General features: G+C 35.3%; 2 protein-coding genes across 2 annotated transcripts in view; one reads left to right on the forward strand and one right to left on the reverse strand.

The window, feature by feature from the left end:
• Positions 1 to 4,783: 4,783 nt before the first annotated feature.
• LOC107746048 (solute carrier family 25 member 51-like) lies at positions 4,784 to 5,632 on the reverse strand. Its single transcript, XM_016560102.1, has one exon. The coding sequence runs from the start codon at positions 5,630 to 5,632 to the stop codon at positions 4,784 to 4,786; it is 849 nt and encodes a 282-aa protein (XP_016415588.1).
• A 7,009-nt stretch (positions 5,633 to 12,641) lies between these two features.
• The window catches only part of LOC107746017 (phosphoglucomutase-2-like), a 13,511-nt gene continuing 11,742 nt past the window's right edge, over positions 12,642 to 14,410 (forward strand). The window contains exon 1 of the mRNA XM_016560060.1: positions 12,642 to 12,886. Coding sequence (XP_016415546.1) covers positions 12,812 to 12,886 — 75 coding nt within the window. The 5' untranslated portion in view covers positions 12,642 to 12,811. The remainder of the gene's footprint in view (positions 12,887 to 14,410) is intronic.

Consider the following 14,410-nt stretch of genomic DNA (forward strand, 5'->3'; position numbering starts at 1 on the left):
CCTTCCCCCGGCCACCCTCTTTTGAGCCAGTGCCCCCGACTGGCCCCCCCCATTTAAAATGCTCTAGACACGCCCCTGGCCTGGTCCCAGAGGTTCCTGCTGAAGCCGCTCTGGTCCAAAAGGATTCTGTCAAGCATCAGAGGATCCTCTCACGTGCCCAGTGTTTCCTGTCACTGGTGTGATTCCTCCTTATTTATTAAGTGTGGGCCACATTAAAAAAACTTGTGATAGGAAATAGGAAAACATGATAATCTGGAAATATTTACCATTCCTATCTTGCTTAAATTCTAGAGAGGTTAAGCCTTGTTTTACCAATTATATTAATCACTTCAAATGTTAATTTAAATAATAAACTCAGCAGGTAAGTAATACCAGGTAAGTACAATCTTAAAGAGGAGTTACACTATGTGGTAAAGTAAGGTAATTTTTCATACTTTTCATACTTTTTTTTATGCTACTTTGGGGCACCCAACAAGTGCCTCTTTCCATCCAACATGTTCATGCATCGTTAACGGCATGCGTACGTGTTCACTTTTATGAATAATTTTCTATAATTTAAAGATTTTAATTATATTTTACTACATTAATGGTTAAAACATGTCTGTGTATATAAGATAATAAAAACAATTACAAATAATTTACAACAAGAGTGACATTATTTAAAATGTAAAATGCTAAACATCCTAATTTCAGAATAACACTGGATGATCAGAATAAGTACACCTTCACATTTCATTCAGTAAGTTACATTTTAATTATTGTACAATATTTTTACATAAAGTTTTTTTTTCTTAAAAAAGCACACAAACCCATACAAAGTCTTTGCTTAGTTATAACATATACATTCAAAGACAGAATACTATAAATGGCACATTTAAACAACACTTTTACATTACACACAACATTTTTACACAATTCAATTTAGGATGGCTTAAGATATATAAGACAATATAAGGTTAAAAGCTTTAAAATGCAACAAAAATGTACAATTGTAAACAGTAAAATAATGGTATCAACAATTGTGAACAGTCTAACATGAACAACATTTAAACCAGTTAGAACATGAATATCTAAAAATGAACTTAAAGGGATAGTTGCAACATTTTTTTTACTGCATTTAATTTTCTACATAGGTGGTATAAAAGAGGAAAATATAATTTTTTATAAAGATTTCATTTCTTCATCATGCAGTTGTTTTATACAGTGCATTTTGTAGGTTAAAATATGTATGTATATATGTTATTAACTTAAGTTTAATACACTACACGACTTTTAATATCTGAACAGATTTGAAAACACTGGGCATCATACACTTACTGACTTTGTAAATAGTCACAGAGGAAAACTGGGCATCATACACTAAACGACTGAGGATCACACACTACAGACTTTAAAGTTTAAAGTCATTCCAATCACAACAAACTCATTCAGAAACGTGCGCCTTGTTGCTAGGAGATGTGTGACAAATGAAAACAATATGTATTGTAAAATCAGCTCAAAATATCAAAGAGGTTTGATATACTCCGACTAGATGGAAAGCTGAGTCTGTGACCATCATACACTACGTGATTTTCTATGAAATCTGTCAACTCAAATCTGCAGACTGGCTCTGACTTTCAGCAACTTATCCAAACTTGGGGGAAAATCGGGGCAAAAGTTGCTCAAGTAGTGTTTATTCAAGTTTAGACTTGAATGACATAGAATATAAGACAATGTGAAATGTTCATTCATGTTGATGTTAAGTTTGTGAGGTCAGACTATGATCTTTAGATCCTCTGTTTATAAGTTTAAATTCAACTTGATGTTTATTATACAGTAAAAGCTTATGCATTTATTCTCCCACATGCATATACACTACTGTTCAAAAGTTTGGGGTCTGTGAGATTTTCTTTTTTGAAAGAAATTGATCATTTTATTCAGTAACCATGCATTCATTTGATCAAAAGTGACAGTGAAGACATTTATAACATTATAAAAGATTTCTATAGCAAATAAATGTTGTTCTTTTGAACTTTCTATTTATTAGGGGTTTAACAAAAATATTATGTGGCACAACTGTTTTCAACATTGATGTTATTTGAGTACCAAATCAGCATATTAGAATGATTTCTGAAAGATCATGTGACACCGAAGACTGGAGAATGACAATTTATACTGCATTTTTGATCAAATAAATGCAGTCTTGGTGAAATCTTACAGACTCCATACATTTAAATTGAAGTGTAAATAGAAATAAATAGAGCACAAATTGTGAGCACAAATCATCCAAAGTGCACCTTGGTCTTTTGCCATCGTCAGCTGAGGTCTGTGGTCTCACCTTCTTAAAATCCCAATATATTTGGGAGTGATTCAAAGAAGCTTTTAGTGCATGAGAAACACAATCCAAACATGACCAAATCATTGCTTATGTCATTGAAATGATCTGTTATAGCTTCAGTGGGCACTAAAAGCATGAAGAGTTCTGGCTCAGATGGGATGATTCTGTTACCACATGAAAGCAACAGGGACCACAAACACCAAATTGACTCTTTGTGTTTATTGGTTTCTAGATGACTAATCAATGCTTGGACTGGAACTGAAGTCGTCATATGGTTACTGGAGTCTACGACAATTTATACTGCATTTTTGATCAAATAAAAATCTTGGTGAAATCTTACAGACTCCATACATTTAAACTGAAGTGTAAATAGAAATAAATAGAGCACAAATTGTGAGCACAAATCATCCAAAGTGCACCTTGGTCTTTTGCCATCGTCAGCTGAGGTCTGTGGTCTCACCTTCTTAAAATCCCAATATATTTGGGAGTGATTCAAAGAAGCTTTTAGTGCATGAGAAACACAATCCAAACATGACCAAATCATTGCTTATGTCATTGAAATGATCTGTTATAGCTTCAGTGGGCACTAAAAGCATGAAGAGTTCTGGCTCAGATGGGATGATTCTGTTACCACATGAAAGCAACAGGGACCACAAACACCAAATTGACTCTTTGTGTTTATTGGTTTCTAGATGACTAATCAATGCTTGGACTGGAACTGAAGTCGTCATATGGTTACTGGAGTCTACAGCTTTTGGCGACACCAAAGCTAACTATTTTTAAAACTATTTTTAAAGTTGGCGGCAAAAAAACCCCAAACATTCCCACCCTTGTAATGACTACTTAGTGATCTGAATACTTAGTGGTTAAAGAGACCACAGTACAGTCAGTTTAGAAAAGAGAATACTGTAATGTATCAGAGGATACCCTGAGTGAGTTGAGGTCAAAGATGTCTCTCTCAACACTCGCTTCTTCTCATGTGTGTGCCAATTCAATCTTTAATCAAATTCATAAAACTGGATGATGCATGTGATTCATTCAGTCAGATGATGAATTAAAGGGACAGTTCAGCTAAAAATTGTAATTCTGTATGACTTACTTTCTTCTACTGTTCACTATTCACTAAATATCCACTTTTTATAAGCACTCATGAAACATCTGATTCATGAATTCATTGTTCTTTTAAGTCTGATCTGTCAATGAATCCGTTGACCCAGTTCACAAAAACAAGTTGAATGGTTTGTGAAGCAATCTGAACCAGATTTGGTGTTGTGCAAGATCCTATTCCCCCTAGAATCGTACCATTTCCTCAACAGAACCATTCTATTGGCTAAGACAACACTGTAAAAAATGACAGTAAATTTAACGGTAAAAGACTGTAAAAATGCTACAGTAAAAAACCTGTTAAATGGTTAACGGTAAATTCCCCTACTATATACGGTGAAAAACTGTATTGGACATTACATGTATTGGACATTAATTTTACGGTAGTATACCATTTTTGGAAGTGAAAAAGACCATATAATTTACAGTGAATAACCGTAAATCGACGTTCCCAGAATTCCCCATTTAAATTAAAACCGTAAAACCTAAAACGTTATTACCATATTTTTTATGGTAAAATTCCGGCATCCACAGCTGCCGTTTTTTTACCGTAAATTTTACAGAATTTTTTTTACAGTGAAACTTTTCATGGGTACTCTGTTAAGTGCCTGATTAGAAATGATGAATTCATTCATAAGCTTGGGGTCAGTCCAATTTTTTTTAAAGAAATTAATACTTTTATTCAATAAGGATACATTAAATTGATCAAACGTGACAGTAAAGGCATGTATAATGTTGGATTTTTTTTCTATTTCAAATAAATGCTATTCTTTTTAACTTTATATTCAACAAATAATCCTATATTAAAATTGAACAGCAAATTAACATATTAGAATGATTCTGAAGGATCACGTGACACTGAAGACTGGAGTAATTGGCTGCTGAAAATTTAGCTTTGATCACAGGAATAAATTACATTCTAAAATATATTCAACTGGAAAACAGGTATTTGAAATTGCAATAATATTTCAGTTTTTACTATATTTTTGACCAAATAAATGCAACCTTGGTGAGCACGAGAGATGTCTTTAAAAACATAAAACAAATCTTGCTAACTTTTGAAAGGTTATGCATCACATTAATTTTTTTTAAATGAAAATGATATATTGCTAAAATGATCAATTCAAGCATTTCCCTTTCCCTGTGTTTTCAGTTAGCCTTGATGAAAAAATGAAAACAGAATTTTCATTTTTTGAGTCAACTATCCCTTTAATAACTGCACTTCAAGTAAGCATGTGCTGTTTTTAAAGCTGTATTTTTAGCAGCAGAAACAGAGTGAGGAAGACTCCTTCTCCACTCTTTTTGCTCAGAGTTGTGTATGCTTTCACTTCATAATTTCCCCTTTCGTCCTGCTCATCTCAATCAGAGCATTTTCAGTAAAAGCTCATATGTAGCATTTACGATTCCCCATGAGAAAATAGATCTCTGGAAGTTCAAATGCACACCTCGAAACAGACGGCTCACCTTCCCGTCCCTCTCTCTCAAAACGTTTGCCAGGATCCCCCTGCAGGACTGAAACTCCCCTCCAATCTGTACCTGTGTGTGAGACTTGACTACATTTAGAGGGTAAAACACCACCCCGAGACCCGCTCCCAGAATCCCTCCGCATACAAAGTCACTAACCAAATGCCCTGCCTTTGTCTCGGCTTCGGGGAGCAGTTCCTTAATTGGTCCACGCAAACCGAAGAAAAAAGCATTGCTAGGGCCATTTCTGAGTAGGATCGGAACAAGGCCACGGTAAAGCTCTCGGATGCCATGTTGCTGAAGCAAAACACGGAAAATACGCGCAGTGTTCTGAAAGTTTCCATGATGACGTGGGTCCTGCAGTAGAGTTTGGACCCTCTCGAACGGCGTTAAGACTGCTTCAGCTGTTCCCGCTAAAACTGCTGCGATACTGTCCGTTAACAGGACAGGGGCTTGAGGAGCGTGTAGTTGCATCAATCTGGAGAAGTCCTCATAGAGGCCAAACATAATTGCAATAGTGCTACTTTTCTGCAGTAACGGCGGCAGGATGCCACGGTACAGTGTGTGCAAACCATCCCTCTGGAGCTGCCGCACAGCTTCCCACGCCTGCACTCCGAACAGCTGCTGCCGGAACAGTGCCTTGTGTATGGGAAATGTGATGACAATGTTGGCGAACGCTGCTACAGAACCACACAAGTAGTGGTTCTGGTTCTGCAGTGACTCCTGGTCTTGGTCGGCGGAGGCCATGGTCCTCGTTAGGGCCTTTCGCACCGCGGGAACCTTTTCATAGTACCAGAACTAATTGTGGAACTACCCACTTTTTGGCGTTTTCGCACCGCCGGAACTGGGTGCGATTTTAGTACCGGACTGCCTTTTTCGAGAACCAAATTAGCTCCTACCCAGTCAAAGGTAAAAAATGAGGACCAGGTATGACATCATCTGGTGCATGAACTATAATGCACTTCTGATGAAAAAGATAAAAAAATAATCATCAACAATTAAGTTAATTTCTAGATAAATGTAACAATTTAAACAGTATGTTGTATTGCTATTAACTTTAAAATAATCATGCATATGAAAAAAATATAAATTGCATATAATAATATTTTATTTAACATTTTAATTGTATTACCAAACTGTTTTTATGTCTGTATAAAGCACTGCATTGATGATGTACACTGATGAAGCAAAATGACTTAACATATGTGACCTTGGACCACAAAACCAGTCATAAGGGTCAATCTTTCGAAATTGAGATTTATACATCTTCTGAAAGCTGAATAAATAAGCTTTCCATTGATGTATGGTTTGTTAGGATAGGACAATATTTGAATTTTGACCCATACAATGTATTTTTGGCTATTGCTACAAATATACGCCAGCGACTTAAGACTGCTTTTGTGCTCCAGGGTCACATATTAAGTCTAACATAATAAAAATGTATCAAAATTTTGTTAGTTTTTGGTTAAAAAAAAAGGATCTGCCAATGAGGTAAGAAAAATCATCTTAATTCAAAGGGAAAACATACAAGAAAATCATTTTTTGCAGTGTATACTGTTTTTGTAGGCCATTCTGGAAGTTCACATCACCCTGGTTCCCTCGACAAAAACCCAAAAGCATTTTTCCATTGGCTTTTGGATTATTGCAGAAAAGTTCTGTGACTGACAAAAGTTTATCATGATGAACAAAATGCATAAGAATCATAATCTTCACAAGTGAATGCAACTTTTAGGAGTTTTGAAGCCAGAAGTAACAATCACCAGAAGTAAAAAAGCTAAACGCTATAAAGCTAAAAACTATAAACTAAACCACGGTCGCATGACTTCAAAGTCACCATCACTAAGCTTCTGACAACTCTTTCGGTTTTTATTTAAAAAAAAAAAAACCTTTCCCTGAAAGTTTTAGTAAGAATAGTTTGCAAGAGTGCGATTATAAACACAAGGCTAAAAAAGCGAACTGTGAGTATGAGTTTTCCTGTTCAGCGTGAAGATTTTTAATGTCCCCGACAGCCACTGCAGTCCCATTAAGCCACTTGTTTGCAACTGCTTTTTCAAGACATGTATAAGCTTGAAAAAAAATCACAAGGAGAATTACTTTTGTATTTTATGTTTCTAAATAAGGGTGAGTCACCGACCTTTTTCAGGAATTTAACCAAAAACCCATTCAAACAACCCACTGACTTCAGGACAACTGAACCATAATTAAGCATATAAGAGAACAAAATGTGATCCATATGCCCTCAAGATATATGCTGAAGTTTATTTTTATATCTTATATCTGATATACATGCAATAAATTGATCAAAAGTGACACAAAAGACAAAATAAATAAATAAAATAAATGCTGTTCTTTTGAGCAAGAAAAACAATGTATCATTGTTTCCAAAAAATATTAAGTAGCAAAACTGTTTTCAACTGTGATAATAAGAAATCCGAATCCGAATATTAGAATTAAAAACTGTTTTAAACAACTTTATGTACATTTGAGAATTTATTTGGCTTATGGAGGGGGAAAAAAAGAGAAAATTCTTCATCATTTTTCTTATGTTGCATCCCTTTTGGAAGCTTGCTGTAGACCCCTGGTGGGCTCCAGCCTTTTGGTTGACAACCACTAGACTAGTATGTTGAATTAATACAGAAACCAGGTATCCCTAGTTGATTTTTATGCAAAGTTTTTTTTTCTGTCCAGGTCATTCACTTCTAATCCAAAATATTTTAGTCTAAATTAAACCTGGCAAATCCAGAATAACAATGAATTCCACATTATAGGAGAGGATCCTGCTGAAAAAAAAAAACAGCTAAAACTAGCCTGACCAGCTTAGGCTGGGTTTAGCTGTTTTTTTTAGCAGGGGAATATCTCTATAGAGAGTTACCATGATGACCTACAGTAGCCTAGAGATAGATAGATAGACATATAGTAGCCTACAGTTATCGTTACTGCAACCATAAATAAATATGGAGCTTCATTCAAATCTCTTTGAGAGTATTTGTTGTCATTTTCGGTTCATTGTTTTTCTTTTGATGCAGCCGGTATATACTAAGGTTACCATCGTAATTCTTGTAAAGGCGTGACCTGTGATGTTTATGACAAAGGCAAATCAAATCAGCCGCGCCCGTTCATCTCAGCCATGCAAAACAGAAAATCATGATATAAAATAATCTGAACTGAATCACTAGATTATTTCGGACTATAAAAATGAAGCATCTTCACAACAACAGAGCTACATCATCCAAAAGCATCACATCCCATTCAAAGTTCAAACAGCCACATTTGATCATATTGTTATTGTTTACCCGCTATGAACGGTCTCTGAATGAACATATGATAAAATATCCCGCACAATCTGATGACTAAGTGATGTACATTTAATACAAATTGAAACCTCACCTCATGTCATGTTATCTCGCTCTCTGATTGGTTTGATGATGCCATCGCTAAAGATCATTGTAGATTAATAAATAAAATTGTACATTTTTATGGGTTTTTTTCTTCTTCATTTTTTTAAATGTTTTTCTTTTTTTTAAGTCTAACAATAAATAAATAAAATACACTCACAGTAGTCTAAATTCCAGATATTAGCATTTTATTCAAGACATTGATCCATATGTTTTGGAGAAAGGGTGTCATTACTGAAAAAAAAAACTGTCAAGCAATTGATCAATTAACCAATGAAAATGAAGGAACAAAATCGTCAACAACTTGCACCTGCAATTGTAATTAAATTCCTCGGTTAGCTAGCATTAGATGGTGTTGTTTAAATATATAAGTGTCAAATCAGCTATTTTACTCTGTCTTCTGCATTTTGCGTGTTGTTCTTCAGCAGTAAAGTGAGAGGTTTTGTGTAGTGCTTTGTGCTGTGGCTCTTATGTTTGTAGTTCATCTCTTTGTTTAACCCATTTTTTTTCCCTTAGAAAACTGAAGTGAAGCAATGGCTGACAAACCAGATATCAGTGAGATCTCTCAGTTTGACAAGACCAAGCTGAAGAAGACTGAGACGCAAGAGAAGAACACCCTTCCCACTAAAGATAGTAAGTTTGAGTTTTATGGAGCACTCACCTTCTAAACTCTGAATGATGTTTTTATTCTTATTAGCAACATGAGCCTTTTTATTTTATTATTTTAATTTTTTTGTAGATTAGTTTCCCTTTTGGTTTCTTTCCCCCTCTTTAAAAAAAAAAGTTTCTTGTTTTTCCCTATTTCCAGCAATTGAACAGGAGAAACAGTGTGAGGCATAAACTCTCTTCACCGGGGGCAAGTTGTGGAGAACTCTGTGAGATGGCAAGTCACTTAATTAAGCAGAAGAGGGCTTCTCACAACCACCAGATGCTGTGACCCTAGCCTGGAGTGGGGTATTTTCCCCTCAGTTTTAACTTCTGTAGAAGACCGTTCTGAAGGATGACTGACTTCATGATCCTGATCAGTGTCCGTGAAGAGATGGTCAACTCTGCACTGAGGCTGTCTAACTCTTGAAGTTCTTTTGTCAATCCATCTAAATGAAAATGAGTTTTATTTGCCCTCATCTTTGGTGAAATAAACCTTTCAAATGAATTGCACTGTGAGGTGTGTGTGTGTGTGTGTGGTTTATTTTTTTATTTTTTATTTATTTTTTTTTGTGTGTGACTTGGGCTTTAATATGTGGTCTTTAATATTAAAACTACCCTACCACTAAATACTGATTTATCTGCCCTGGTTACTAATTCAGTTCTTGTCTTACTGATTGGTGGGGTCTGCTGCTTGCAGTTGGAGGAGGAACAAGTCAGAAACTTTCCACTTCTTTGTGGCACTTGCACAGTTTATCACAGACAAAAAGGATTGGCTGTAATATGGTAAAGTTAAAATACATTAGAACCAGAAAATATTTCTGAGGATAGTCTGTGCTCCTTTAATATGGTGTATTAAAGTACAGCTCCAGCCTGTTTGTGCTCATATGGGGACAGCTGACCATTCTAGAAAGTAAACTGATACAATATACATTTGATCACTGTGGTAGGTGGATGGGGCCAAAAGTCTTTTAAACCGAACGTGTGAAATTTGACTGTCTGTCTGCGACAACATGCAGAGCGGCCAATGAAGTTGCTGTATTTGAGACCATATGTGACGCAATGGCATGTTGGTACATACAACACATCAGATGTCATGTTTATGAAGGATGTTGTAATGGTACACTAGTATGCAAACATCAGATGTTATATTAGTTCGTGAGGAAATTGAATCTGTGTGTTGTGTGCGATGTCAGTCTCATGATTCCATGTCCTTTTTAGTTTTTTAGCATTTTTAACAATGTACTCTAGCACAGTAGATTTCAGTAAAGCAATGCCACAATAAACTAGTAAATTAGACGTAAATCTGCTTTAAAAACTATTACACATTCGAACACAGCCAGAATGTGTGCGCATTGAGGACACGTTCAAATTCGTTGTCTTAACATGTAATAAAGAAATGGGTGAAAAATAATGCCTTAACATGGCCAAAATGTGCATGTCTACACATACAAAAGAAACACGTTCAAAATTGCAGGTTAACATGGACATACAGTGCGTGTTGACGCATTAAAAATTAATGTGTTCTGTTTAAAGAGTTTTGGCCCTGTCTGCCTTCCATAGATCACAGACTTGATTATTGAAGTCTGGTAATATACTTTCCATCCATCCTTCCTTCCTTTAAATGCTTTCTTCAGTCATTTTAGGATGTGCAAACCACACCAAGTTTTTATGTTAGAAAGGTTTGGGTCACATAATAATGAATTCATAAGCAAGGATTTATTCACTGAGCCATGCCACTGCTGTAAGTGGTGCTGACACCAGTACAGTGCCTGGCCTGCAGTAGCTGGTTGCATAACTGCAGGATGGGCTGTTTTCACTGCCTGCAGGCCAGCGGAGATGTGACAGATATTCACAGCTTTAGTGTGGGTGACAGCGATGGAGCAGTGTCACCCACACAGAATAAACACAACTCAACCCCCGAAAATGCAGTTGGAAAACCTATTTCAAATATTTAACAAATATTTCCACTCAGCAAATGCACCATCTGCAGAATTTATAAGGCCTTTTCACAAAACGGTACACTGAAATTGACATGAAAAATAAATAATAAATTGTCAAGCAGTTATGCATGCAGAAAACAAAAGAGAGCTTTCAGTGAGAATAATTTTGGTTTCTAGTTTTTTTTTCATACAAACAAACGTGTTTATCTATCATGGTAGGAACTCTATTGAGCTAATATTTTATATCTTCTATGATTTAGCATCTTGTCATTTTTAACTTTTTAATCTCATAATTATAACTGTTATCTCATTATTTTGACTCATAAATAAGACTTTTATGTTATGTTATTATGAGTTGCCAAATCATAATATTTTTTTATGTGGCAGAAATGGGCTTCCATAGTGTGAAGGCCTTTACACAAAGAACTATAACTATGAAGTAATAACATTAGGAGATATCATTGCAATCACTTTCAGAGTGATTGTTTTCTATCTGATTAACATTAAAAATGTTGACAACCACACAAAATTCGACGCGTACTGTAGTTACATACACAGAACATAACTTAAGCACACATTTTATATGAACACATTATTATTTGTTCAGTTGGTGTGAACACTAATATGGATATCATCATACTGTAGTTATTGTCATAATTGTCAACCTTTCTAAAACCTTCATGCAACCTTTCTGCAATATTAGACTTTCAACAAAACTTTGTTTAGTATATGAAGCCACTTTCCTTTCTTTCCATTTCACGTATACTGTATCAGATATAAATTATATTCCATAAAAAGGAGCAACTAGATAGCAAAACTTAGAGGCAATCAGCCTTCCGATGAACAAACATCCCTTGCAAAGCTGAACTTGAGATAAACTTGGACTAAGAACACTTTTCTCAGAACAGTCAATGAAAAGTATGCAAATAATATCATCCAATGTTGACCACAAGTCTGTGCATATATATCTTAGCATTCTTTGCATTCCTCACAATGTCAGCATTCCACAATTTTTTACAGTCTCCACTGAAACACCATATTAACTTCATTTTTTAAACGTTTGTTTTTCATTGGAATATCAGAAAATACAGTTATATAGAATGTGAAAAATAATATAGTCCTTAAACTTTGCTTTTATTAAAATTAAAATTTAATTTTAATAAAATCTTTTTACATTGTTTGAGTAAAAAACACTTCTCTGACGAATAAATTCTGTTCTGACCGTTATACTCTTTCAGTCATTGTAGAGTCAGTAATCTTCACCAGATATTTAAAGTCTATAATCTGAAATTATATTGAAGTCTCTTACAAATACTAATTATATACAGATAAGATCAATTTGCAGCACATCATTATAATGTTTCTTCACACACTGAAGTGATCGCAGTGCCATTAATAAGCAGGAGTTTGGCGCCCTCTGCTGTATGAAATAATATAAACAGGTACAGTTTAGGATCCCAATGAAAGTAGGGATATTTTGTACATGAACGAGCCTTTTATGTTCATTTAATACCTGTTTTACAGCTTTATTTATATTTCAATTTACCTTCAGGAACACAGAAATATCTTAAATAATATACTACATTTATTGCTATTTTTTTTACACAAAATGTTAAATATAGAATCTAAATTAGTTTTATGAAAGTTAAAATTGCACAGGTCAAAGAACTGAAAGCTTATTCCGAGAGTGCTCCACCAATGAGCTGCTACGCAATGGCATGGGCTAATCACGTGCCACGCCCCTTTCATGAAAAAACCCCGCCCACTCCGTTTCGGACGTAGGCTACTACAACAACATCATTATACTAAGTCGAACAGGAGCGTTCACGGTTCACACACTAAATCCATTCAGAGCGACCGTCAACGTACATATGCTCGTTTAACCGAGTTGATCGCTTATTGTTTATCGGTTGAATTACGGTTTACTTCCGAGTTAGATCAACATGGAGAACGGCCTGGAAAGCACAGGAGACAGTCGTCTGGACCAGGCTGTCACGCAGTGGCTGCAGTATGACAAGGTGAGACCAAACACATGCTGTTGTGTAGCTTCATATGTGTGAGATCTGACATCTCTAGTGCTTAAACTGAAGTTCAGCTGCATGGTACCAAAAGCTGGCTTGAAACATTCCTTTTAAGTGACTCGTTAACAAACAGCTCAGTTATGAAACAGTGAAGAGGAACAGCCTGTGATGATCATCTAAAGTAGAAGTAAACATGCTTTTACAGAATGCTTTACAGCAGTGGTCACCAACTTTTTTAGGCCCAAGATCCCTGACCTCTGCCTTTATGAAAGACAAGATCTACCTATTGAAGAATTGATAGAAAAAGACATCCCAGATTGTACTTCAAATTTGAGGCCTTTTACTTAGTATTTTAATTAGTGATGCACCGATCATAGCTGATTTAGAATTCAGATTTTCTTTTCTTTCTTTCTTTCTTTCTTTCTTTCTTTCTTTCTTTCTTTCTTTCTTTCTTTCTTTCTTTCTTTCTTTCTTTATTTATTTTTAACTAGCAAATTGGATTCTGATACTGATACTGATTTTTAAGCAAATTTATTTATTGGCTAACATGAATTCCGCGGGAAAACCGCGGGAAATTCCGCGGGAAAACCGCGGACTTGGCAACACTGCTTATGAACCGACCGCACTATAGCGTTTCCTTGGTTACCGACCGCTGTAAAGCAGAGTTGCGCTTTATACGGAGAAGAAAATGCCATTGCCATCGAAACTTTTCTCAAGACAGTACCTTTCAGTGATACATTAATATGACCCCATAAATGTAATGCATTTGTACTTATTTTACTGTTTTTTTTTCGGGATCTACCGGGACAGTGATAAAGATCTACCAGTCGATCGCGATCGACGGGTTGGCGACCACTGCTTTACAGGAAGTGCTCTTACCAACTACAGTAGATTACTCAACACAATGCCATCTGAATTACGATTCAGTCAGATCCTTATTGATATGCCATTATTTAAAATACATTTTTGTTAAGAGATGAATCAGCTCTGCCCAAGATGTTTCTAATAAAATTGTTTTTTTTAGCTCTATACTCTCATTTGTCTCACAACTATAAAATTAAAAATATCATTCAAAGGTTTGGGGTTGGTAAGATTTGACTGTTTTAGAGAAGTCTCTTCTGTTCACCAAGGCTGATGTATTTGATCAAATAAGCAGTAAATACAGTAATATTATTACAATTTTAAAATAATTTTTCTGTTTGAATATGTGACCCTGGACCACAAAACCAGTCTTAAGTCGCAATAGTCAAAACTACATTGTATGAGTCAAAATTATTTTTCTTTTCTGCCAAAAATCATTAGGAAATTAAGTAAAGATCATGTTCCATGAAGATATTTTGTAGATTTCCTACTGTAAATATATCAAAACTGAATTTTTGATTAGTAATATACATTGCTAAGAACTTCATTTGGACAACTTTAAAGGCGATTTTCTCAATATTAAAATTTTTTTGCACCCTCAGATTCCAGATTTTCAAATAGTTGTATCTCGGCCAAATATTGTCCTATCCTAACAAATCC

The sequence above is a fragment of the Sinocyclocheilus rhinocerous genome, unplaced genomic scaffold, assembly GCF_001515625.1.
Source record: "Sinocyclocheilus rhinocerous isolate Xijiao unplaced genomic scaffold, SAMN03320098_v1.1 scaffold288, whole genome shotgun sequence".
Lineage (NCBI taxonomy): Eukaryota > Metazoa > Chordata > Actinopteri > Cypriniformes > Cyprinidae > Sinocyclocheilus > Sinocyclocheilus rhinocerous.